General features: G+C 38.7%; 1 protein-coding gene across 5 annotated transcripts in view; it reads left to right on the plus strand.

Annotated features, from left to right (window-relative positions):
- The window catches only part of CD226 (CD226 molecule), a 115,991-nt gene that overhangs the window by 81,699 nt on the left and 6,372 nt on the right, over nucleotides 1-27,920 (plus strand). For 4 of the 5 annotated variants that reach the window (XM_074383259.1, XM_074383258.1, XM_074383261.1 and 1 more), the window contains exons 5-6: nucleotides 20,254-20,356; nucleotides 24,825-24,885. In XM_074383259.1, the coding sequence (XP_074239360.1) occupies nucleotides 20,254-20,356; nucleotides 24,825-24,885 (164 nt within the window). Of the gene's footprint in view, nucleotides 1-20,253; nucleotides 20,357-24,824; nucleotides 24,886-25,174; nucleotides 27,919-27,920 lie in introns of those variants that run through there. The other variant, XM_074383262.1, reaches the window with a different exon arrangement.

Here is a 27,920-nt window from a genome sequence, read left to right on the forward strand (position 1 = left end):
TAAGCCCTACTATTGATTTATTCATTTTTTTGAACACACAAAAACCTAGAATGTTTGCCTGCAATCATTTTTTATACATACCATATTCGTGTAGATAAATAAGTTATTGAATTCAATAATAGTGACAAGTTATTGTCAGAGGGAATGAAGCTCTGAAAGGTCACACACTGAATTTGCTTGATGACACTATTATATGGGGAACATCGTTGAGTGTATATTTCTACCTCACGTGCATGAAGCAAGTTCTAACTGAACACAACTATACACAATACAACTCTGTAGAATTAGAAAGCAGTTGATCCTAGGAACTGCTATTCTACAGGTGGACCTTTATCCTCCGATTGAATTTTCAACCCTTCATGAAGTTTTTCTCTCCCTAGGAGCTTAGACTACAAGTAGGGATTCAAATTCAGACAAATGTACTGATTTTCTTTCCACTTAACATCTACACATGGTGCTTTGGGAGGCTGAGGTGGTAAGATCCCTTGAGCCCAAGGATTCGTGGCTGCAGTGAGCTATGACTGCACCATTGCACCACAGCCTGGGCAACAGAGCAAGACTCCATCTCAAAATAAATAAATAAAACAAATAAAAATAAAGGAAAAATAGTAAATGTATGGCCACATTCTTCGAGACCTTTCAAATGACTCTGACTGTAAAATAACCATTTATACTTTATTGTCATATATGGAATTTACATTCAAAAAGCACTTGGGAATTGTTAACAGCATGAGGTGGTCTCTTAGAGCCTTATTAAAAACTGAACATAAATGATTGTGTAAAGGTTTCTCCAAAGGCAAGTAGAGATTACTTAGAATGTAAAAATAAAAAAGTTCTTCTTATAAGATTAATAGCATTTCATTCTTAGTAGAAATTCTGATTTAAGTATTATAACTCTATCAGTTGATTACTTTGAACTTCATCAGAAGTATTTCAAACATTATTGACATGACTTCTGATAAAGTCAAGGGCGACGTACTACATTTGTGGAGGACTGTTATTCAAGAGGATAGAAAATGAAGAAGAAAACATATCTGTCATAAGTAGAGGTAGATCTTTGAACTCCAATTTGTATCTTCAAATTACTATTTATACTAAAATGACTCAGGGATGTTAAAAATACATTTATTCAACTGAGGAATATAAGGTTTTAGGTACAACTTTGATAAAATAAATATTTTTGCAGTCTTCATTGAACACTCTAAAATTTATTTCCAGGATTAATTCAATGTTTTTAACTTTGGTAGAATTTAGAGTAGCATGGTGTTCACAATCCTTTAGATGTGAGTGGTGTTTTAATTAATTAAATCAGAGGGAGAGATTATTTCACAGGTATCAAGTTGAAATGGTAATACTCTCAGTTGGATTGGTGGAACGTGGCTTTAGCTATGTTGAACAGTGAGTGAAAAGAAAAAAATCTTATTGTGATGATGATGGACACAGGCAAAATAAAAAGTAGATACTGAGATGAGAAGATTTCATTAACAAACGGTGGGGTATTTTCTGTAGGATGCAAAGTGCAGATGAACCCATGGGAGGCAAGTTTATGCATATAAAAATACAGGCTCATGAAGTATCCTGATGTCACTGTATCTTCAGTTTTCACATAGTATGTAGAGCATTAGGATTGATTATTCACTCTTTAAATGTGTGTGTGTGTGTGTGTGTGTGTGTGTGTGTGTGTCTGTGTCTGTGTGTGTGTGTAAGTATATGAACTGAGATATCTATGAACATTTGTTAGGAGGAGTAACAAGTTTATTTTTCAGCCTGCCATATGGTAAACACTCAACAAATACACATGATGGTGTAGGCAATTTTACAACCACACTTAACATATGCACACATGCCAAATCCCAAATAGTTTAATCAAAACAAGTAGTTTTGCTTTTATATTGAGTACTATTTTCTCTTCCTTATCTAGCAAATAAAGTTATCAGTTCTGAAATCTAATCATGTGATTCCTTTTTAAATTATTGGCTCTTTTTAAAAAAGAGCGATGAGATATGTAATTAAACTCTAGAGCATAAAGCGGCAGATTTTGAAATTATTCCTAGTTATTATTTCTTATAGCCAGGCATAGGCTATCTTGTTTTGTAGAGCACTTAGTGAATCTTTTTTTTCATAAAATGGTTTAAAATCGGATGGAATATTTGGAGGTAAATATTCAGCCTAAGGCTTGCTGAAGTTCGTATTCCAGAAAGATCTGTATAACATTTGTAGCACCTTTAGATACAGTCTTTGTAAATGCTATATGGTTTGCATTTTGAAGTTTTTAAAAATTCTTTTTATTTTTAGTTTTATTGTTTTTGAGACAAGGTCTTGCTCTGCCGCCCAGGCTGTAGTGCAATGGTGCGATCTCAGCTCACTGCTACCTCCTCCTCCCGGTTCAAGTGTTTCTTCTGCCTCACACTCCCGAGCAGCTGGGATTACAGGCGGCCACCACCACAGCCAGCTAATGTTTGTGTTTTTAGTAGAGATGGGGTTTCACCAGGTTTGGTCAGGCTGGTCTGGAACTCCTGACCTCAGATGATCCACCAGCCTCGGCCTCCCAAAGTGCTGTGAGCCATTGCACCAAGTCACATTTTGAAGTTTTCTAAGGACCTGAGGAAAAAGTTACAAGTAGCTGTTAAAGAATTAAGTGTCAGACCTGGAACCAACCCAAATGCCCAACGATGATAGACTGGATAGGGAAAATGTGGTACATATACACCATGGAATATTACGCAGCCATCAAAAACGATGAGTTCACATCCTTTGTAGGGACATGGATGAACCTGGAAACCATCATTCTCAGCAAACTGACACAAGAGCAGAAAATCAAACACCGTATACTCTCACTCATAGGCGGGTGTTGAACAGTGAGAACACATGGACACAGGGAGGGGAGCACTACACACTGGGGTCCGTTGGGGGGAAATGGGGGAGGGACGGGGGTGGGGAGGTGGGAAGAGATAGCATGGGGAGAAATGACAGATACAGGTGAGGGGATGGAAGACAGCAAACCACACTGCCATGTGTGTACCTATGCAACAATCTTGCATGTTCTTCACATGTACCCCAAAACCTAAAATGCAATTAAAAAAAAAAAGAATTAAGTGTCACAAGGCCTTGTCTTGGCCGCTAAATGATAAACATGTATACCATGTCTCTATGTGTGCCAGTGTCTGTTCTGAGAATTTACTCGTAATTACTTACTCATTTGTCACAGCAACCCAACTCCCCTCATTTGACCTATGAGGAAAAGTGAGGTGTGGAGAGTTTGCACAACTTACTTAGGCTTCGTAGATAATAAGTGGAGGGACACGGATTCAGATCCAGGCCAACTGGCTTCAGAGTTCTTATCCTTGGCCCCAGCACTATTTTTCTTTCAAAGTGGAAGAGAAAAACTACTCTCATCAGGAGACTCGTCACAGCAGAAGCTGGTGACTGTGGAGCTGCAGAGCGTCCTTCTTCAGGGGGTTTATACAAGCTATCGGTTTCAGGCTGAACCAACATCTAGAGCAAGTTTAGGCAAAGGAGTGGGGGGACGTGGTCTCGCACTATTTTGTTTCAGCTCTGGATACTTCAGCTGACTCCAGTGCTGTGGGGGGAAGTTCTCCTCTACCTCCCCATCTTTTTTACAGGGGCTTGTGTACAACATGGAATCCTGTGAGGCAGGCTGTCCACACAGTGCCATGAGGGACAGGCACAGTCAGGTAGCAGGGGGGAAGGTCTGGAGGGGAGGTGCTGAGTCAAATCCATACCAGGAATAGATTAGGGGAACTTTAGGAGTAGCATCTGGGCAGAGGAGACCTGGGGACAGCTCGGGTCTCATAGGCACAGCTTCTGGCCACAGCAGAGCACCTGATCCTCATGTCCTCACCAGATCCAGCCACTGGATGCCTCCTGTGTGCAAAAGCCTACTCCCTGGAGCAGCTTTTCAGGAATCTGCTAAAAGTTCCCAAGCACACCCTTCCTTCCTCCTTGTGAGGCTCCTCCTTCCTTCCCTTCCTCTCAAATCCTGCTGTCTTGCTCTTGTACACAGACCTTAATGGCTTCTTGTTTTTGTCAGGTTTCTCAAAGATCGGATGGTTGTAGATATGTTGTGTTGCCTCCGAGGCCTCTGTTCTGTTCCATTGGTCTATATCTCTGTTTTGCTACCAGAACCATGCTGTTTGGGTTACTGTAGCCTTGTAGTATAGTTTGAAGTACGGTAGTGTGAGGCCTCCCACTTTGTTCTTTTTGTTTAGAATTGACTTGGCTATGTGGGCTCTGTTTTGGTTCCATATGAAGTTTAAGGTGTTTCTATCCAGTTCTGTGAAGAAGGTCATTAGTAGCTTGATGGAGATAGCATTGAATCTGTAAATTACTTTGGGCAGTATGGCCATTTTCACGATATTGATTCTTCCTAACCATTAGAAACATGGAATGTTTCTCCATCTGTTTGCGTTCTCTCTTATTTCATTGAGCAGTGGTTGGTAGTTCTCCTTGAAGAGGTCTTTATATTCCCTGTTAGTTGTCTTCCTAGGTATTTTATTCTCTTTGTAGCAATTGTGAATGGCAGTTCATTCTTGATTTGGCTCTCTTTTAGTCTGTTATTGGTGTATAGGAATGCTTGTGATTCTTGCACATTGATTTTGTATCCTGAGACTTTGCTGAAGTTGCTTATCAGTTTCAGGAGATTTTGGGAATGGCTTTTTGAAACCAGAGCTGGAGTAATCAGAATACTAGTCTCTTCTTCCTTAGGGATAGTGAAGATGTCACCTCTAAATTTTTCCCCCAAAACAAAAGTTTATTTTCTGTATCAAAACATTCTGAACATGTATGTTCTCTCATGTTTATGTAGTTTATATTGTACAGCTAAATACATAATATATTTAAATGGTATAGCATGCCTATTTTGTGTCTTTTTGCAACCTGCACACAGTAGGCTGTTTATTTCACTGCAGCATTTGGAAATTTTCCCATTCTTTCCTGAGGATAAACATAATGGTAACACTGTAATGTAGAGTTATACCTGATTAAACAACAGTAATGATAAAAATGTGCTGGAGAAATATAATTAGAAACAAAATCTCCTCCCTACCCAGAAGACAACTCTACAAAGGTAGAAAACAAAATAATTTTGCTACTGAATAAGCACTAAATAAGAATATAATACATATCACAGGTAACCTTCTAAGAGATTGCAAAGACAAATCTCACTCTCTCATACAGCCAAGTAGATACAAGCCATTACACACATGCTCTAAAGATGAATGATAACTAGTCTGAGTAAGAGGACTTGTCAGACATTTGTCATGAATGCTTCATCCTAGATTCAACTGGTATTTGGGGGTGACTATATGTGTTAGCTAATAATTGGCTTTATCCAAAGGAAAAATATCATATCTTTATGACAGCAGGTGCTTTTGCACCTTGAGCGAGGTGCTTGTGGTAGTCTCCTCCCCTCTCAGACTGGGAGGTAAGGGTGCTGTCTTTGTTGATGATTACATTTCAAAGGGATGGCTCCCAGGTCCTTGAGAAAGCATTTATCCATCAAAAGCTGACAAGGGACTTATTCGGCTGTTAAAAGATACGCAATGTGCATATCTTTCAAAGAGACAGAGACACTACTGCCAATTACCAGTGTTCTAAAGTCAATACCCTAAGAAAGGAGGGAGGAGGAACCCAGGAGCAGGCTGGGGATCCGCTGCTGGAGCTCCCCTGGCAGGTGCTTCCTAGAGTAGAGCAGTGTTTCTCAAAGCTGCTCTGTGGAACCAATATCAGAATCATCTGGTATACTTGCTATGAGGATTCTGGGGACCTGTTCCCAGGCCGATGAATCAGGGTGATATTTCACAAGGCTCCATGTGATAATTTGTTTTGTTTTGTTTTGTTTTTTGTTTTAGAGACAGGGTCTGGCTCTGTCATCCAGGCCTGGGGATACAGTCCTTAGGACAGCCTGCCTGCAAGTTTGGCTCTCTATGGGCATGTGGGAACTTGAATTTTTGGAAGCTTTTGACCATTCTCTAACTGATGGGATGGTTTATTCAGTCTAAACTGTTTATATAGTTCATGTGGTTTACGCTAAACACCTGCTTTTCTTTGGAGATATCAGCCAGTCCTTCTGACTTTGCCTGGGCAGCTTATCCCTTTGCTGATTTGCCTTAGATTTTTCTGCTGTCATAAATCTGAGCGGTGAGCATGGCTGAAGGCTGTGTGTCCTTCCAGCAAATCCCAGGTCCTGGGGAGGGGGCACCCCGAATACAGCTGTGAAATAGCATGTTGGTTGCCTTTTAATACTGATAGTTCATTTTAAGATGATATTTCTATTACATTGCTGTAAGAACATATACATTATCATATTTGTTGTATTTGAAGTTTACATATACAATAGACCTTATTTTTGTAGGCAATAAGTACTGAGATGTTTTATATACATGAATCTTCAAAGTTTAGTAAATCTGATTCCTTTTATGCACTAAGTTTTAAAATTACCATTTTTAGATGGAAAGAATTCTAAGCTGGATAGCATATTCCTTTGCCTCACTAAACAGAGGATAATAGATACAACCATCTTGTGACTGTCCTGGTGTCCTCTGAACACCGAGTCTTGCACTTTGCTGTATGTGGTGGGCTAGAGTAAGAAGCAAGATGGTTAAGCCCCACTTTAAATTACCTTGTATCCTTCTACTCTTGTTTGCTTGTTTTAATTTGGTCTCCTTACTCAATACAAAGCATCACCTACCTCATTTATTTCCCTCAATAGTCCACAGTCTATTTTTTTGCCATTTTTCTAGTTTTTTTTTTTTATTGTTAATCTGTTATAAGTGGGAGCCAGATTCCCAAGAGACATTTTATGAGTCAAAGGTGAGGGTATCTACATGGCAGTCTCGCTACTATGCTTATCTCACCAGAGAATTGTTGCATCTACTTCATTTTCTTTTCTATGTACTTGGTATTTAGTTTCTAATCCTGATTTCAATCAAGGCACGTTCACAAACATGAATACAAGAGCTCTGGAAATAAAACTAAACAGAAACAGTCTTGGTTAGGCCATACAAATCACTCAGAGCCAGGTGTGGTGGCTCCTGTTTGTTATTCAGGTACTTTGGGAGGCCAAGGTAGGAGGAATGCTTGAGGTCTAGAGTTCAAGACCAGCCTGAGCAACATAGTGAGATCTTGTCTCTACAGAAATTTTTTAAAAATATTAGCCTGGCATGATGGCATGTCCCTGTGGTCCCAGCTACTTAGGAGGCTGAGGTGGGAGGATCCCTCAGAACCCAGGCCTGCTCCATGAACTCTTTTCTGCACGCTAGTCCACTATGCTAGTGAGCGAGATATGTGCCGCTGTTCACGGTCTGACTTTTGAAGCATCTCTACAGTTTCCTTCAAATAATGTGTTCATAAAAATTGATTTAAGTGTGCAAGAAGTATAAGGCTAAGAAATAGTTGTGTAAAAATATGAGACATCTAATACGAAGGAGTCAGCCTTAACATTTTTCTGAATAAAAGTGTCAATTTGAAGATATTCTCATCTCTTTGTTTTCATGTTCTGACTTAAATACCCTTGCTGTACACCAATTTCTGTAGAAAACTTAAGGCCCATAAGAACTGAATTATGCTACATTATGGTGCCAGAAAAGGGAGCTAATGCAGCCATTCTATATTGTGTAGGTAAAACTTACATACAGACTATCTTAGACTATATGTTTCTCAAGTGACATAAACCTTTAAAGTGTTTAAACGATTTGGGAGCACTATTTTCAATATAAAGAAAGTTTCCCGCCTGACATATATATTTTTAAAATGCCATCAAGAGAGGCCAATTGTAGAAAAATTTGTACATCAGATGGGAAACTTGCTTCCCTCATTGGTTTGTTCTATAATGACAGGAAAATTATGTAAATTCTCTGGGCCTTATGTTTCTTAGTTAAAGCCTGATAATACTTTTATTTTGAGGAAGAGTCATTGCTATTTACTCAGGAGAAGGATTAGAGGTTGAAGTCATGGCCCTTTAATTCTCTGAAAATAATCTACGCCTTAGGAACTTCTTGCTATAAAACACAGAAAGGCTTCTGAAATACAAAGAGTATAAAACTGATTTATCTGGACAAAGAAAGTTGACCTTTGAAAACTTGGAATAATATTACCATACCAGTATCCACTTGATGCATATTTCAGGCATATAGGAAAATTCAGCAAACTGGGCTACCGCTATGTCCCCATGGTCTGCCAAAGCAACAGTTATTTTATATATGTTTATCAACAGTACCTGTGGCTTTCCCTAGGCAGGTGAGTCCAGCTGCAGGAGCAAGCATGGTCTGCCATGCATACCTGCTTCCATGTGACATCTCAACATGAAAAAAATAGAAACAACTTATCTCTTTCACCCTCATTTGGAATGTGTCTACATAAAATATAAATGCATATATGATATATGCATGATTAATAAGTTAAATTGTTTGGTGCTTTAAGCATTGAAAACACCTCTACATCCTTTATTTAAATCTCATGGCTACCCTTGTGGTTAATTTTTTATCACCATTTTGCGGTTGCCAAAAAAAGTATTTAAAACATTAAGTGTTCTCTCTGATGTCTTCCAGGGAAAAGAATTAGAAGACAGGACTAGGCCCCAAGGCTTTTCTCCTCAGTCTTGGTGTTTTCAGTAAACCAATGTCTGAAGTGGGACAAAGGCTATCTGTCTACGTCATATAAGAAGTCAAAACTTAGAGTGACTTGAAAATTCGGAATCTGTCAGCTCACCAACATCTGCTCTGTGTGAACTCACTATGTGTGGTCCATCTGCACACAAAATGAGGCCCAATATTCCAGTTTTTATCTAAAAAAACTTAATCAATATTTTTAGTGGACAAATAATATTTGTGTATATTCTGGGGGTACAAGGTGATATTTTGATACATGTATACAATGTGGGATGATTAAATCAAGACAATTAACATATCCATCACCTCATTTACCTTTGATTTCTAAGGTGAGACATTTGAAATTTACTCTGTTATTTTGAAGTATACATTATTATTGACTGTAGTCACTCTGCTGTATGATAAATCTTAAAACTTGGCTGTGCATGGTGGCTCATGCCTGTAATCCCAGCACTTTGGAAGACTGAGGCGGGTGGATCACTTGAGGTCAGGAGTTTGAGACTAATCTGGCCAACATGGTGAAGCTGTGTCTCTACTAAAATACAAAAATCAGCTGGGTGTGGTGGTGTGCACCTGTAGTCCCAGCTACTTTGTAGACTGAAGCAGGAGAATCGCTTAATCCCAGGAAGTGAAGGTTGCAGTGAGCCAATTTCATGCCACTGCACTCTAGTCTGGGTGACAGAGTGAGACTCTGTCTCAAAACAAAAACGAAAACAAAACTCAAAACTTATTCCCTTTGTATATCTGAAATTTTATACTCTTTGACCAACAACTCCCTTTATCTCCCTCCCCATCCTACTGTACAGCCTCTGGTTACCATCATTCTACTTTCTACTTCTGAGATATTAACGTTTTTAGGTTCTATATTTAAGTAAGATGATGTGGTATTTGTCTTTCAGCAGTGTGTGAGGGTTCTGTTTTTCTGTTTTCTCCATATCCTTGCCAACACTTTGTTTCCCTCCCTCCCTCCCTCCTTCCTTCCTTCCTTCCTATTTATTCCTTTCTTTCCTGTCTTCTTTCTTTTTCTGAAACACAAATTCTCATGTATTTATTGCTGAACCTATCTACCAATGCAGAGCATATAAACAGAGTGAAAACATATTCCCAATAAATCATGTTTGAGTGTCCAGATAGTGGTGACATTAGCAGCTCAATATGCTGAGATGATCTTGACCTTGACACAGCATCAATATGTGTGCCATACCATCTGCAATTCCTTATAAACCCAGCTTGGTTCTTCTTCAGTGTCTCCATTTTGTAGTTGTATCTGATTTTATTTCCAGCTTTTCTCTGAATCCACTGGGGATTGGGATGATTCTGCTTTCATTTCTTGACCAGGAATTGCTTGTTCCTGGAAGTCTTATGAGAAGACATGGTGAGAAATGGAGTCACCACATACACCATGATGAGGAGGAAAACCACGTATTATCTTTCATCTTTTCGATAGAGCCATTCAAACGGGCATGAGGTGGTATCTCGTTGTGGTTTTAATTTGCATTTTCCAGCCTAATGCTGGACATTAGAGAGTCAGGGTCTGTGGGTTTTCCCTGGCATGTTCTTTGGTCCAGTTATTTAGGTTCTAAGTTACTTGGACTCTTCAATCCCTAACTCCACCCCAATCCTAATAGAGGATAAACTATAGGCATATGGCTGCTCTTGCCTGTGGAACTCTGAGGGAAGGGACTGACAATATTTCTATCATGAGCCTTTTCTAAGAGTTTATAACTCAGCCATAAATACTTGTCACTGGCAGAAACTTAGCCTAGAGGGTCACAGTCTTGGAGTAAATTATTCATTTATATATTTCACTGGCTTGCTTTAAATTGTTTTAACTGTATTTATGTCTTGTGATGGAAGGAAAAATAATGGCCTTATGGTTAAAGACACTTTTGTCCTCCTATGAATCAACACAGCATTGGGATATAAATGAAAAAAGTCAGCAAAAAAGTGGCTTCTGGAAATAATTCTTCTTTTTTAAAGAGAAGGGTTTAAGGGCTGACATGACTCAACCTGAGATCTATTAGCAAAACTTAAAGAAAAAAGTAAATGTTATGAACTATTGATTAACTTTCAAAGCATCCATACCCATTTGCTTTTTTTAATTTTCCCCAGTCATCCAGGGCTCAGCAAGGTGCAAGGTGACTGAGCCTTGTTCTAAACTGGGTTCGTTCATGTGGAAGCTGCAGGCAGGGCAGGGAATGGAGTGAGAAGCAGTGTTGGCTACAGGCTGGGCCCCTTTGCAGTGAAGTGTCTCTGATTGAATCTCTACTTGACCCCTGTGCTTTCTTTCAACTTTATTGCTTAAGAAAAAATCCTGTTTCCTTAATTGTTTTTAAATTGTCTAGGACTTTTCAAAAACAATGTATGTTCAGCTAAATCAGGTATTGTGGTATTAGGATGCACAGATATATAGGTTTTCATCACCGGTCCTGGCTCCAGACTCCCAGGGTCCTTGTTATAATGTCAGAACACTTTAGACCTCAGGAAATGGAAGTTCTCTCTCTGACCTTCTTCTGTCCTTTCTCCTGCCTAAGGTAAGACGCTAATCTGAATATGAGTCAAAAGACCCTCATTCCAGAGGATCCCACCCCATACCTAGAGGGGAGACTGCTAGACAGAGAGGCCAAGAAAAGTCTGAATAGACAGATCTTGCTGGGTTTAGATGATATGCTTTTTGTCCAATCCCATTTCTACAGGGTTGTCAATCATGCCCATGTAATGAAGCCTCCATAAAAACCCAGGATGGGGTTTGGAGAGCTTTTGGATAACTGAACACACGGAGGCCCCTGGAGGGTGGCTTGGACAGGGAGGGCATGGGAGCTCTGTGCCCCTTTACACATACCTCACCTTATGCATCTCTTGAAATGTCCTTGATAATAAACTGACAAATGTATTTTCTTGAGTTCTGTGGGCCACTCCACCAGATTAACCAAATCTGAAGAAAGGTCATGGGAACCCCAACTTGAAGCCCATCAGTTAGAGGTTCTAGAGGCCTGGACCTGCAACTGGTGTTTGAAGAATGGGTTGGCAACAGGGGAAGGGATGTCTTTGGGACTGAGCCCCCAACCTGTGCGATCTGATACTATCCTCAGGTAGATAGTGTTGAAAATGAATTGGTGGACACTCAACTGGTGTCTGTTACTTGGTGTGGGGGAAAATCACCTACACCTTTGGTCACAGAAGTCTGTGTTGACAATTGTTGTGGTAGTGTGAGAGCAGAGGAAAAAACACAATTTGAGAGAGTGTTTTTCTATGCAAGTGTCAAATTTGTCTTTACTCACCACTTTGTCTGTAGTACCAGACATACAGTATACCTTGAAATACTTTGTGTTTAAAGACTGAGTAAATGGATGGATCTGATCCAAGTGGTCAAACATTCCTAAAAAGAGGTTACAAATAGGTAACACATTTCATAGGAAAGAATGCATCTGAAGTTTAGATTCATAATTGGGTAGTGTGATACAAGTGTTTGTACTTTCAAGTGGATTATACTGTTAAAGTCATATAAATTAGACCTTAATAAAGAAAGCCATCTTAATTGTTAAGTATTCTGAGTCTATTTTTAAAAAAGATTTCTACAACCTGTACTTTAACCACAAAGATTGGATAGAATATTCTGTTTTAAGTATGCAGACTTTAATTTTTTTGTACTGTATTTTCCTGATTAAAAAGGAACACATCATCTAGAAAATTTGGAAAATGTAAAAATGCCCAAAGAAAACAAGTGCTTAAATTTTTTTTTAAAAAAATAGTAACTGTCAGCCGGGCGCGGTGGCTCAAGCCTGTAATCCCAGCACTTTGGGAGGCCGAGGCGGGTGGATCACGAGGTCGAGAGATCAAGACCATCCTGGTCAACATGGTGAAACCCCGTCTCTACTAAAAATACTAAAAATTATCTGGGCATGGTGGCGCGTGCCTGTAATCCCAGCTACTCAGGAGGCTGAGGCAGGAGAATTGCCTGAACCCAGGAGGCAGAGGTTGCGGTGAGCCGAGATCGCGCCATTGCACTCCAGCCTGGGTAACAAGAGCGAAACTCCGTCTCATTAAAAAAAAAACAAAAAACAAAACAAAACAAAAAAAACCTGTCAAATAAAGATAGAATATATTCAGGCAATGCAATGTGATGATTTGATGTATGTAAACAAGGTGCAATAATTACCACAATCTAATTAATTAACCCATCTATCACCATCCATACTGTATAGTATGTCTCCAGAACTTATTCATCTTATAACCAAAAGTTGGTATTCTTTAACCAATGCCTCCCTTTTTTCTGCACTCCCAGGTCCTTCTAACCACTGTTCTATTCCCTGCTTCTGTAAGTTTTTTTAGATTCCACATACAGGTGAGATTATACAGTATTTGTCTTTCTATGTCTAGCTTATTTCACTTAGCATAATGTCCTCCAGATTCATCCATGCTACCACAAATGGCAGGATTTCATAGCAAAAGAACAACCCAATTAAACAGTGGGCAAAAATTGACATTTTTTCCAAAGAAGACATAACGCCGGCCAATAGGTATATGGAAAGGTGCTCAACTTTACTAGTTATCAGGGAGATGCCAATCAAAACCACAGTGAACTCTCACCTCACACCTGTTAGAATGGCTGTTGCCATAAAGATGAGAGATGGCAGGTGTTGGTGAGAATGTGGAGGAAAGGGAACCCTTGTACACTGTTGGTGGAAACGTAAATGGGTACAGCCATTGTTGGTACAGAACGGAAATTTCTCAAGAAATTAAAAACAGGCTAGGGGCAGTGGCTCACCCTTGTAATTCCAGCACTTTGGGAGGCCAAGGTGGATGGATCACCTGAGGTCAGGAATTTGAAACCAGCCTGGCCAGCATGGCAAAACCTCATCTCTACTAAAAATACAAAAATATAGCTGAGCATGGTGGCAGACACCTGTAATTGCAGCTACTTGGAGACTGAGGCAGGAGAATTGCTTGAAGCTGGGAGGTGGAGCTTGCAGTGAGCCATGATTGCATCACTACACTCCAGCCTGGGTGACAAGAGCGAAACTCCATCTCCAAAACAAAACAGAAAAAGAAATTAAAAATGAAACTATCATATGAACCAGCAATCCTTCTGATGGGCATTTATACAAAGGAAATGAAATCAGAATCTTGAAGAAATAACTGCACCATGTATGTATTGCATCATTGTCCACAATAGTCAAGATGTGGATGCAACCTAGGTGTCCATCAACAGACGAATAGATAAAGAAAACGTTGTACATATACGCAATGGAGTATTATCAACCCTTAAAAAAAGAAGGAAATCCTGTCACGTGTGACAAGGTGGATAAACCTTGAGGTTATTATGCCAAGTGAAATAAACCAGACACAAAAAGAAAAAATCCTGCGTGACTTCACTTATTTGTGGAATCTAGGTTTAAAAAGTTTAAAAATAAAATATTTGTTTCTTTGTCTTAGTTTCCCATTGCAGTAAAGTTTGTAAACGAATGAATGGGTCTACACTTTGAGATCTTATGAAAAAATATGCAGCTAAGTAGTGGATAAAGTGAGAATAAATTATCCGAGGAAAAGATGGGGAAGAACTGGCTGAAAGGCATGGTTTTCAGGTTGCAGTAGGTTTCCAGATAGCCTGGATGTCACAGTCCAAGCACTCAAACTTTGATTTCAGGAGGAAGGGAAATTGTGCTGCTCTTTCAGAGCCTGACCCCATTTTAATGGTGGGGTGATTGGCAGGTTCACTGTCCCAAAGAGAAATGGCAATTAAAATGACTACTGGGTTTCGATTCAATCCCATTCTCAGCAGCAGTTATTGATGGGAAGTGTTCACAATGTGTTCTGTGGGTTGGGGGCTGTGAGGTGTGTTGTGTGCAAGAGGATGTAACAAAAACATAAAATGTTTGAGGAGGACGTGGGCAGATCTCTCTGCAGAAACCCTACAAGCCAGAAGAGAGTGGGGACAATACTCAACATTCTAAAAGAAAAGAATTTTCAACCCAGAATTTCATATCCAGCCAAGCTAAGCTACAGAAGTGAAGAAGAAATAAAATCTTTTACAGACAAGCAAAATGCTGAAAGATTTTGTCACCACCAGGCCTGTCTTATAAGAGCTCCTGAAGGAAGCACTAAATATGGAAAGGAAAAACTGATACCAGCCACTTCAAAAATGTAACAAATTGTAAAGACCATCAACACTATGAAAAAACTGCATCAACTAATGGGCAAAATAACCAGTTAACATCATAATGATAGAATCAAATTCATAAATAACAATAAATTAACCTTAAATGTAAAGGGGCTCAGTGCCCCAATTAAAAGACACAGACTGACAAATTAGATAAAGAGTCAAGACCCATCAGTGCGCTGTATTAGGAGACCCATCTCATATGCAAAAACACACATAGGCTCAAAATAAAGGGATGGAGGCAGATTTACCAAGCAAATGGAAAGCCAAAAAAAAGCAAGGGTTGAAATTTTAGTCTGATAAAACAGACTTTAAACCAACAAAGATCAAAAGAGAAAAGAGCATTACATAATGGTAAAGGGGTCAATGCAACAAGAAGAGCTAAGTATCCTAAATATACATGCAGTCAATACAGGAGCGCCCAGATTCATGAAGCAAGTTCTTAAGAGACCTACAAGGAGACCTAGACTCCTACACAATTATAGTGTAATAATTGTGGGAGACTTTAACACCCCACTGTCAATATTAGATCAATGAAACAGAAAGTTAACAAGGATATTCAAGACCTGAACTCAGCTCTGGACCAAGCAGACCTAATAGACGTCTACAGAACTCTCCACCCCAAATCAACAGAATATACATTCTTCTCAGCACCACATTGCACTTATTCTAAAATTGACCACATAATTGGAAGCAAAACATTCCTCAGCAAATGCAAGAGAACAGAAATCATAACAAACAGTCTCACAGACCACAATGCAACCAAACTAGAATTCAGGATTAAGAAACTCACTCAAAACTGCACAACTACATGGAAACTGAATAACTTGCTCCTGCATGACTACTGGGTAAATAATGAAATTAAGGCAGAAATAAATAAATTAGTTGAAATTAATGAGAACAAAGATACTATGTACCAGCATCTCTGGGACACAACTAAAGCAGTGTTTAGAGGGAAATTTATAGCACTAAATGCCCACAGGAGAAAGTGGGAAAGATCTAAAATCAACACCCTAACATCACAATTAGAAGAACTAGAGAAGCAAGAGCAAAAAATTCAAAAGCTAGCAGAAGATGAGAAATAACTAAAATCAGAGCAGAACCGAAGGAGATAGAGGCACAAAAAACCCTTCCAAAAAATCAGTAAATCCAGGAGCTGATTTTTTGAAAAGATTAACAAAATAGACCACTAGCCACACTAGTAAGAAAAGAGAGAAGAATTGCAATAAAAAATGATTAAAGGGAGATCACTACTGATCACCCTTTATAAATCACTACAAACAATATAGCAAATACAGGAAATACAAACTACCATCAGAGAATACTGTAAACACCTCTATGCAAATAAAGTAGAAAATCTAGAAGAAATAGATAAATTCCTGGATACATACACCCGCCCAAGACTAAACGAGGAAGAAGTTGAGTCGCTGAATAGACCAATAACAAGTTCTGAAATTGAGGCAGTAATTAATAGCCTATGAACCAGAAAAAAAATGCCCAGGACTAGACAAATTCACAGCTGAATTCTACCAGAGGTACAAAGAGGAGCTGGTATCATTCCTTCTGAAACTATTCCAAACAACAGAAAAAGGGAGACTTCTCCCTACATCATTTTATGAGACCAGCATCATCCTGATACCAAAACGTGGTAGAGACACAATTAAACAAAGAAAGTTTCAGGTCAATATCCCTGATGAGCATCGATGTGAAAATCCTCAATAAAATACTAGCAAACTGAATCATGCAGCACATCAAAAAGCTTATCCACCATGGTTGTCAGCTTCATCCCTGGGATGCAAGATTGGTTCAGCATACACAAATCAATAAACATAATCCATCACATAAAGAGAACCAATGACAAAACGACATGATTATCTCAATAGATGCAGAAAAGGCCTTAAATAAAATTCAGCATCCCTTTATACTAAAAGTTCTCAATAAACTAGATACTGATGGAACATATCTTAAAACAATAAGTGCTATTTATGACAAACCCATAGCCAATATCATACTGAATGGGCAAAAGCTGGAAGCATTCATTTTGAAAACCAGCACAAGACAAGGATGCCCTCTCTCACCACTCCTATTAAACATAGTATTGGAAGTTCTGGCCAGGGCAATTAGGCAAGTGAAAAAAATTAAAGGTATTCAAATAGGAAGAGAAGAAGTCAACTTGTCTCAAATTGTCTGTCTTGCAGATGATATGATTGTGTATTTAGAAAATCCCGTCGTCTCAACCCCAAATCTCCATAAGCTGGTAAGTAACTTCAGCAAAGTGTCAGGATAGAAAATCAGTGTGCAAAAATCACAAGCATTCCTATACACCAATAATAGCCAAATAATGGGTGAACTCCCATTCACAATTGCTGCAAAGAGAATAAGATACCTAGGAATACAACTCACAAGGGATGTGAAGGACCTCTTCAAGGAGGTCCTGTTTAAGGAAATAAGAGAGGACACAAACAAATGGAGAAACATTCCATGCTCATGGATAGGAAGAATAAATGTCATGAAAATGGCTATACTGCCAAAGTAATTTATAGATTCAATGCTCTTCCCATCAAGCAACCATTGACTTCCTTCACAGAATTAATAAAAACTATTTTAAGTTTCATATGGAACCAAAAAGGAGTCCATATAGCCAAGACAATCCTAAGCAAAAAGAACAAAGCTGGAGGTATCCTGCTACCTGACTTCAAACTATATTATAAGGCTACAATAATCAAAACAGATATATAGACCAGTGGAACAAGCAGAGGCTTCAGAAATAACACCACATACCTGCAACCATCTGATCTTTGACAAACCTGACAAAAACAAGCAATGGGGAAAGGATTCCCTATTTAATAAATGATGTTAGGAAAACTGGCTAGCCATATGCAGAAAACTGAAACTGGACTCCTTTCTTACACCTTAAACAAAAGTTAAGATGGATTAAAGACTTACATGTAAGATCTAAAACCATAAAAACTCTAGAAGAAAACCTAGGCACTACCATTCAGGACATAGGCATGGACAAAAACTTCATGACTAAAACACCAAAAGCACTGGCAACAAAGGCCAAAATTGACAAATGGGACCTAATTAAACTAAAGGGCTTTTGCCCAGCAAAAGAAACTATCATCAGAGTTAACAGGCAACCTACAGAATGGGATGAAAGTTTTAAATCTATCCATCTGACAAAGAGCTAATATCCAGAATCTACAAGGAACTGGAACAAATTTACAAGAAAAAAACAAGCAACCCCATAAAAAAGTGGGCAAAGGATATGAACAGATACTTCTCAAAAGAAGACATTTATGTGGGCAACAAATACATGAAAAAAAGCTCATCATCCTTAGTCATTAGAGAAATGCAAATCAAAAGCATGAGATACCATCTCATGCCAATTAGAATGGTGATCATTAAAAAGTTAGGAGCTGGGCGCAGTGGCTCATGCCTATAATCCCAGCACTTTGGGAGGCTGAGGCAGGTGGATCACAAGGTCAAGAGGTCGAGACCATCCTGGTCAACATGGTGAAACCCTGTTTCTACTAAAAATACAAAAAAAATTAGTTGGGCCTGGTGGCGCCCACCTGTAGTCCCAGCTGCTTGGGAGGCTGAGGCAGGAGAATTGTTTTAACCCAGGAGGTGGAGGTTGCGGTGAGCCGAGATCGCATCATTGCACTCCAGCCTGGGTAACAAGTGAAACTCTGTCTCAAAAAAAAAAAAAAAAAAAAAAAAAAAAAAAAAAAGAAGTTGGGAAACAACAGATGCTAGAGAGAATGTGGAGAAACGGGAACACTTTTACACTGTTGGTGGGAGTGTAAGTTAGTTCATCCACTATAGAAGAGAGTATGGTGATTCTTCAAGGATCTTGAACCAGAAATGCCATTTGGTCCAGCAATCCTATTACTGGGCATATATCCAAAGGTTTATAAGTCATTTTACTATAAAGACACATGGAGACATATGTTTATTGCAGCACTATTCACAATAACAAAGACTTGGAACCAACCCAAATACTCATCAATGAAAGACTGGATAAAGAAAATGTGGCACATGTACACTGTAGAATACTATGCAGCCATAAAAAAGGATGAGTTCATGTCCTTTGCAGGGACATGGATGAAGCTGGAAACATCATTCTCAGCAAACTAACACAGGAACAGAAAACCAAGCACTGTGTATTATCACTGGTAAGTGGAAGTTGAACAATGAAAACACGTGGACACAGGGAGGGGAACATCACACACTGTGGCCAGCTGTGGGGTGGGAGCCAAGAGCAGGGATAGCACTAGGAGAAATAACTACTGTAGATGTTGGATTGATGGGTGCAGCAAACCATCATAGCACATGTATACCTATGTAGCAAACCTGTACTGTATCCCGGAACTTAAAGTTTAATTAACAAAATTTTCTTTTATAAAGGGATAAAATGTTCTCTGATTTCACTGGGCTCACACTCCAGAGGGGACATTTCTCTAATGGTAGTTGATCTTTTGAAAATTGAGTCATCAGAGTCTCAGCACAATTTTGTGACATAATTAGGGCTACTGTCATTGCCATCAGTTGACAAATGAAGAGATGACACATATACGGTAAGGAATTTGCTGGAGTCAATCAGATAAATTGTAAGAGATTTAGGATGAGGACTTCAGATTACTGGACCATGATAAATTTTCAGACATTGAGTTGGAGTAACAATTTTTTTCTGATTTTTAAAATCATTACCAAATTGAATACAAAAGTATCTTTTTAAAAAATTTATAAACATCAAAGTTATATTCTGTTCTATGTTGAGTGTATTTACTACATCAGGCATAAAAGATAATCTTTGTTTATTTACTTTTTTTTTTTTTTTAAGACAGAGTCCCTCTCTATTGCCCAGGCTAGAGTGCAGTGGCATGATCTCAGCGCACTGCAACCTCTGCCTCCTGGGTTCAAATGAGTCTTGTGCTTCAGCCTACTGAGTAGCTGAAATTACAGGCATGTGCCACCACACTGGGATAATTTTTGTATTTTTAGTAGAGATGGGGGTTTACCATGTTGCCCATGCTGGTCTCAAACTCCTGATCTCAAGTGATCCACCAGCCCAAACCTCCCAAAGTGCTGGAATTATAGGCGTGAGCCACGACACCCGGCCTATTTACTATTTTAATCATTATTTTGTTCTAAAAAAGATTTTGTATAAATGATCAGCAGCTTATTTGAATGAGGTCTTTGGTAAATGCATGCTCTTTATACTTTTGTTCTTCTTAAGGTGTAACACCCAGCTTAACTGAGAAACAAATAAAAATCTATTACGAGTCAGCAACATTTAGGAGACTCTAAAACAAAAACTCTCTTTTTCCTGTAGCTTATTGTATCTTTTTGTTGGAGTCTTTTTGTTACTCAATATTTAATGTGTCTTTTCTTTATTTTCCTGCCTTACTTTTTACTGCTTTTGGTTGAATTCCTAATTCCTACATTTTTTTTTTCTCCTAGGTAAAACCGATAACCAATATATTCCCTACGTGGCTGGAGGGACAGTTTTACTGTTGTTCTTTGTTATTTCAATTACCACCATCATCGTCATTTTCCTTAACCGGTGAGTAGAGCAGCTTATCCTGAATCTTGTTCAGCATGAGTAATTCTGATGTTAGAGGTTCTCTATTAATAACCCAATAATTTGTCAAGCTGTCTCAGCATTCACACTTAATATTTTTGAGAGTATCGTTCTAACATGAAGGAGGAGACATAGTTGTGGTAATGTTACAGAGAAAGCGGGAATAGTTCACTTAAGAATTCGTAGAAGATGCTGGTCTGGCCCTTTTATATTCTGCCTGTGCCTCTGCTCTGTATCCTGCCCTGCTTTCTCCTCCTCCGAGGAAAAAGCTGTCGGTGAGGGGATGGTGTGTGTGTGCATGGATGACGCAGCATGAGATGGATACAGATTCTGAGAAGGGGAAGAGCAAGGGTTAACAGTGATAAAGCCTTCATTGATTCATTCATCAAATATTTATTGTGCATAGCAGTGAACAAGACATAGTGAAGCTCACATCCTAATAAGCAAACAACATAATTTCAAATGGTTGTATATTCTCAGAACCAAGCAATCTAGATGCCTAAAAATTACTAAGAAGAGGAAATTGGAGGGTGCTGCCTTAGAGAGAGCAGGAAGCCATTGGCTTATACTAAAGTTTTTTGTGTTTTATTGGTTGGTCACAGATACATGTGCCCGAAGTTCCAGCTACTCAGGAGGCTGAGGCTGGAAGATTGCTTGAGCCCAAGAGTTCAAGTCCATCCTAGGCAACATAGCAAGACCCTGTCAATTTCAAAAATTGAAAATTAAAAAAAAATCTTTTACTGTCTGCTGGTACAGTTGGGAATTTTCCAGGATATTCTTGATTGAGGTTTTTCTTCACCTTCCAGCTCTGCTGTACTTATCAACTCACGTACATAGGTATTTGTTGCATATCTTTGCTGTAATCATAGCAGGTTGAAATTATTCCTTATAGTGTATTACAACTAAAGTGTTATCTTCTTAAGGGAGGAAGGGACCACAGTTTTGACGTCTGTATTTTGCATGTCTGGCATATCATAGACAATATATGTTTGCTGGGTAAGTGAGTGTGTCCATCTGTACTCTTCTCCTTCAGTAATATTACTAAATACACCATACTAGCGCGCGCGCGCACACACACACACACACACACACACACACACACACACGCTCCTTGTAAATAGGATTTCCAAGTAGGTCTCTCCATCTTGTCTCTTCATCCTTGACCTTGACCTCTGGCTCTTTGGCAGCTGTCATCACTGCTCCCTTTTTTGGTAATGTCTCCAACCTGTTCTCAGCTATAGTTTTTTTCTCTAACCCATCCAGTTTCCCTTGTTCTTCTTCTGAAAGCTGGGTTGGCATGTTATCCTCTTGTTCAATATCTTTGATTATCTACCAGAATAATGTTAAAACTCATTAACCTGTCATTGAAGTTGCCCTGCATTCTGACTGAAACCTAATTTTTATTCCCGCTTTCTCCTTAATGTATTCTCCCTGATGTTGATAAATTTTGTGAAAACTGCAGCACACCCAAGGCTCTCCCCATCTGGTTTGCTACGAAAATGCTGTTTCCCCACATTTGGCTGCATTCCTGTGTATCATGCAAGGTGTGAAACACCTGTCCCCTCTGTGAGCTCTGCACTGTTCTCTGTCCCTGCAAATAGACATGATGTCACCATCTGGAATCATTGTGTACTTCTCTGCTACTCCTCACATCCTGCTTTGTATTTTAATCACTTTCATGCTTGCCATTCTTTCTATTCATAATGGCAGAGTTTGTGTTTTATTCATATTTTTAGTATTTGATAGCATTTAGCACTATTCTGACCAAATAATCAATACTCAATAAATATTGTCTAATTAAACTGAACTATGACATCAGGTCATTTTACCTTTTTCCCCATCACAGACTGCCCTTAAGTCTTTCCCTGACCAGAAATTTGCAAATGGAAGTAAGGAACCAAGGTGTTAGTGGCACCACAGACTCCTCTACTGCTTCACCTTGGCAATGGGAAACATCCTAGGGGCAGAGACGGCAGAGGGAGCACACAGGAACCGGGCAATGTGACTAAGAGACAGCGAGTGGCGACAAACCTCCACAGGGTCACAGATGCTGGACAGGATAGATTTTGCTTCATGAAAATGCATCACTTTTACATGAATAGCTAAATTGAATGGTAGAATATATTGTCCCACTTGGTTAAATGTGATAAACGGAGATTAGTAGACTTGAATTTGTAATCATGGACGCACACCACAAGGGAAAAAGCAATTATTCTTTCTACCTTTGTGGTTGTTACTTCAAATGGAAATGCTTTGAAAGATGACCCAGGGGCTCCAACAATGACCTTCTGAACTCCGTTTTACCAACTGTTTAAAATAATCCTGCGGCATCAGATGCATTGACTTGGACAGAAGTCAACATAAATCAGACAGTGTCCCTGAACAAAAGTGAATTCTTCAGCAGAGAAGCCGCTGCCAGTTCCTCCCGCACACAGGCTCCTCAGCGCCTTGTAGACTGTGTGTTGGAGGAATTGTCAGCAGCTTCTCTGCTCCTGGTTTGCTGTTTTCATGCAGAGATAGCAACAGTAACACGAGTAAGTGGCTATGGCTAGGGAAAGGGCCTCTCATTGGCAAATGTGAAAGGAGCCAAAATACGGCCAGGCGCAGTGGCTCACGCCTGTAATCCCAGCACTTTGGGAAGCTGAGGTGGGTGGATCATTTGAGGTCAGGAGTTTGAGACCAGCCTGGCCAACATGGTGAAACCCCATTTCTACTAAAAATACAAAAATAAGCTGGGCGTGATGGCAGGCTTCTGCAGTCTCAGCTACTCAGGAGGCTGACACAGGAGAATCGCTTGAATCCAGGAGGTGGAGGTTGCAGTGAGCTGAGATTGCACCACTGCATTCCAGCCTGGGTGACAAGAGTGAGACTCTGTCTCAAAAACAAACAGAAAAGTGCCAAAATATGTTCTATAGGTGTACAGCTGAGTGTACAAAATAATATTTGGGGAGAAAAATCTTAGATACTTGTTTTATATTCATTGTGAATATCGGCATTAACAATGAATAGGGAGCTTCGTTTTTCCCATTTCACCACTGAAATCTCTTATCCTGGGAAACTCCTTAGTCCCAGGCAAACTGGAATGGCTGGTCAACATAAATCTAACTGTGATATGTTTACTCTCTTTACTTTTGTATTTTCATTTTTATTTTCTTAACATTTATTTTAAGTTCAAGGATACATGTGCAGGATGTGCAGGTTAGTTACATAGGTACATATGTGTCATGGGATTTGTTGTACAGATTATTTCATCACCCAGGTATGAAGCCTTGTACCCAATAGTTATTTTTTTCTGATCCTCTCATCCCTCCATCCTCAGCCCTTCAGTAGGCTCCAGTGTGTGTTTTTCTCTTCTATGTGCCCATGCGTTCTCATCATTTAGCTTCCACTTACAGGTGAGAACATGTGGTTTTCTGTTCCTGCACTAGTTTGCTAAGGACAATGGCCTCCAGCTCTATCCATGTCCCTGCAAAGGACATGATCTCATTTCTTTTTATGGCTGCATAGTATTCTGTGGTATATGTATATCATATTTTCTTTATCCAGTTTATCATTGATGAATATTTAGGTTGATTCCACGTCTTGCTATCATGAATAGTGATGCAATGAACATACACGTGCATGTGTCTTAAAATAGAATGATTTATATTCCTTTGGGCATATACCCAGTAATGGGATTGGTGGGGCGAATGGTGTTTCTGTCTCTAGGTCTTTGAGGAATCACCACACTGTCTTCCACAATGATTGAGCTAATTTTTTATTTTATTGGAACCGTGGAGAGTTTATTGAATCCTGTGGTTGCAGATGGTCTTTTCAGCTACAGTGAAGTGATTTCAGAAGTTGTAGAGCTTAATAGTCAAGAGGGAGGGTGATAGATTTAAATTCCAATACTACCACTAACTAATCATGTGATTTCGGGCAAATTACTTTTCCTCTTCATACCTTAGTTTCCAAACCTGTTAAATATAAAGTTTTGATGAAATCTTAATAACAGAATCTATGTAAGTGATTTAATAAAATAATCCATACAAGTGATTTAGAATGACACCCAGAAACTTTTATAAAGCTCCATTATATTATTGTCATTTAAGAAGTTACACTGTTGGCATTTAAAATAAATTTTAATTGTGGAAACTGTCTTAAATCTGAGGTTATTTGGAGAAGGCTACAAGCCATTTATGTAGTAACTCACTATAAATCATTCTTAGTAAAGCTGCTGAGATTAATTACTAATGCACAGTGGTTAGATATCCATTTAGTTGCCCTCATCATCTGGGAGAACTTTGGAGAAGACAGGGAAAAAAAGTGTAGGTTAACAGAATTTTGGATAAATGTGCATAAAGCTACTTTAATATATTAGAAAGTGGGTGTAGGCTAGGGGTGCAGTGAAGTATAGAGTATAGTGCTGGAATATCATATCTTTATATCCTTTATTGAATATGCATTCCAGAAGAAGGAGAAGGAGAGAGAGAAGAGATTTATTTACAGAGTCCTGGGATACAACGAAGAAGGTAAGTTTATAAAGAACTTGTCATTTTATTCTTTTGTAATTTACAAATGCAGAATCAGTCTCTTTTGCAGTTAGCAATCTTATATTTTATTGTCCTTTTCGTAACCTGACTATGCAGTTGCCTGCAATTTAAATATCAGCTATTTGGAGAAAGTTATTTTCTGAACTATTCTATTTTTACTGCCCTCTGAAACTAAGTTTTTTTAATGTGAATATAAATAAAGGAACAATTACCCTGATGTAATAACAATCAACACTATGCCTTCCCTAAATCTTTGTTCCTTTTCTAGGGTTGCTGTGACACATTCCCGAAACTGGGTGACTTTAAACAACAGAAATCTATTTTCCCACGATACTAGAGGGCTGAAGGATAAAACAGTGTCAGAAGGACTGGTTTCGTTGTGGGATGAGAATCCATCCCATGCTTCTGTCCAGCTTCTAGCGGCACTGTCAATCCTTGGCTGGTGGATACATCTCTCTAATCTCTGCCTCTCTCATCACATGATGTTCTCACCTGTGTATGTGTCTGTCTTCCTTCTTTTGTTCATGAAGACCCCAGTCATCTTGGACTTAAAGGCCCACTCTTCTCCAGCACAGTATTGTTTGAGCTTAACTAATTACATCTGCAAGGATCCTATTTTCAAGTGAGGTCACATTATGACGTTCTGAGGAGGAATTTGCAGAGGACAGTATCCAACCCAGGAGAAGACATAATATTTTTGTGTCATAAGGTTATTGTGATGGTTAAAATGCATAAAAGACCCAGAAACATAGCAAGCGCATAGAAGAACATATTGCATGATACTCATTATTATCATTATCTTTGAAGTTAAGTTATTAATTAATGTATACTTAGGTTATCCAGCCAAAGAACTTCTTTATTTCCTTATGGGCTGCAGAAGTTTGATGAGCTGTAAAAGTTTCTTCCTTATTCTGCCTTGCTCCTTCCCTTATTGTTTAACTAACAGACTAGAAACTTCTGGGTTTGCAGATAAGAGGGATATGTATTTTTATGCTCATTATCCCCACTGTACTTCAGATCTCTCTAACACATAGCATTCTGTTTATGAAATTTTAAAAACAAATAAAAAAAAAACCCCAAAAAAACAAAACAGTTTCTATGGATTGAACATTTGTGCCTTCCCAAAATTCATATGTTAAAGTCCTAACCCACAATGTGATGATATTAGGAGGTAGAGACTTGAGGATGTAATTAGATCATGAGGGTAGAATCCTCATGATTGGCATTAGCGGCTTATAAGGACAGAAGAGCTTGCTTCCTCTTTCTGTTCTTTGCAATGTGAGGATACTGAGAAGACAGTTGTCTGCAAACCAAGAAATGTGCCCTCAGGCCTTCACCAGACTTTTTTTTTTCCTCAAGTTAGAAAGATATTTTCTTGATCTTGGGTTTCCCAATCTCCAGAGCTGTGAGGAATAACTATTTGTTGTTTAAGCAACGCGGTCTACAGTATTTTGTGACAGCGGCCCAAACTAAGACAAAAATTTCCTCAAATGCTCTCCAAAAGTATATAAATTTCTCTTCATTTTAATTACGTGCAATTGAAGTCTACATGGCCAAATCCAAGTGCTAAAAATGTTCTGACAGTCCAACCTGTGTTCATCAGATGCCTTCAAAATTTATCAGTTTAACTTTTTTTTTTTTATTAAGTAGTTACTTTCGTAAGAGTAATTTTTTTGTTTGTTTCTTGGCAAAAAAACATAGATTGCTTCTTGGTGCCAACTGCAGAATCAAGAAACCTTGCTTTGTTTCATCAGCCACTCAGCAAACAAATTGGTATTCTGTCATATACAATTTTGGGATTCCCTTTTTCATCCTTAGTACTTTATCTACTCATGCCAATCCAGTCACATTTATTGTTGTGAATTTGGGATAGGAAAGGGAGCTTTGCAACTGTCTATATTAGGTATCCAACTTTTTCAGCCTTTTGTAGAAAAATATTTTGGAGGATTATGAAAAAGTTAGTAGTTTGGACTGTCAAAAAAAGACATTGGAACTATTTCATTCTCTTTTTTAAAAGATAACCTGTATAAGTAAACATGACACTTGCATTTTTATTTTGTTTTCTTCTTAAAAACACTGAAGTCTGGTTGAGCATGGTGGCTCACACCTGTAATCCTGATTCTTTGGGAGGCTGAGGCAGGTGGATCATCTGAGGTCAGGAGTTTGAGACTAGCCTGGCCAACATGGTGAAACTCTGTCTCTATTAAAAATACAAAAATTAGCCAGGCGTGACTGTACATGCCTGTAATCCCAGCTACTCAGGAGGCTGAAGCAGGAGAATTGCTTGTACCTGGGAACTGGAGGTTGCAGTGAGCCAAAATTGTGCCACTGCCCTCCAGCTTGGGCGACAGAGCGAGACTCTGACTCAAGAAAAACAACACTAAGGTCAATCTAAAATTATAAATTAGTCATCAAAAGACCTTTCTCTAGTCTCTTTTCTTTCTCAACTTGTCTTTCCTTTTTTCACATCTGCATATTTTCTGTTACATACATACATATGTGATCAAAGTGACTTGATTACAGTAGAGAAGATTAATGATTATACAAAATCATCCTGAAAGTGAATGTCAGTTAATTTTGTTAATTTATATATGTTAAGTTGCTTATTTTTTAAAGTTCAACACTGTGTACTTTAAAAATATTTATTAAGATATTCATTCAACAAACATTAATTGATAGTATAGCAAAAGGCTATATTAAAATTTCCATATAAAAAATCATATCGTTCTTATCAAAATAGCTTAACATTGGGAGAGGGAATTCCCTCTCCCAATTGAAACAGGTAATTCTTAGCACAATACAGTAAGTAGTAATCTAGACTAGGTTTCTATTGTATCTCACTCAAGAATGTGATTTCTAACAGAGTTCAATACAATGAGGATAATATTTTATCAAATTAATTATCATGGAAATTTGTTCCATGTCATGCCTGCATTAACAAGAGGTATGTTTTGAATGTCTTCATTAGTTGTTGAAATACAGTGAATTATTGACACTCTCTGCTGTTTGTATTT

The sequence above is a fragment of the Saimiri boliviensis genome, chromosome 13 (assembly GCF_048565385.1).
Source record: "Saimiri boliviensis isolate mSaiBol1 chromosome 13, mSaiBol1.pri, whole genome shotgun sequence".
Lineage (NCBI taxonomy): Eukaryota > Metazoa > Chordata > Mammalia > Primates > Cebidae > Saimiri > Saimiri boliviensis.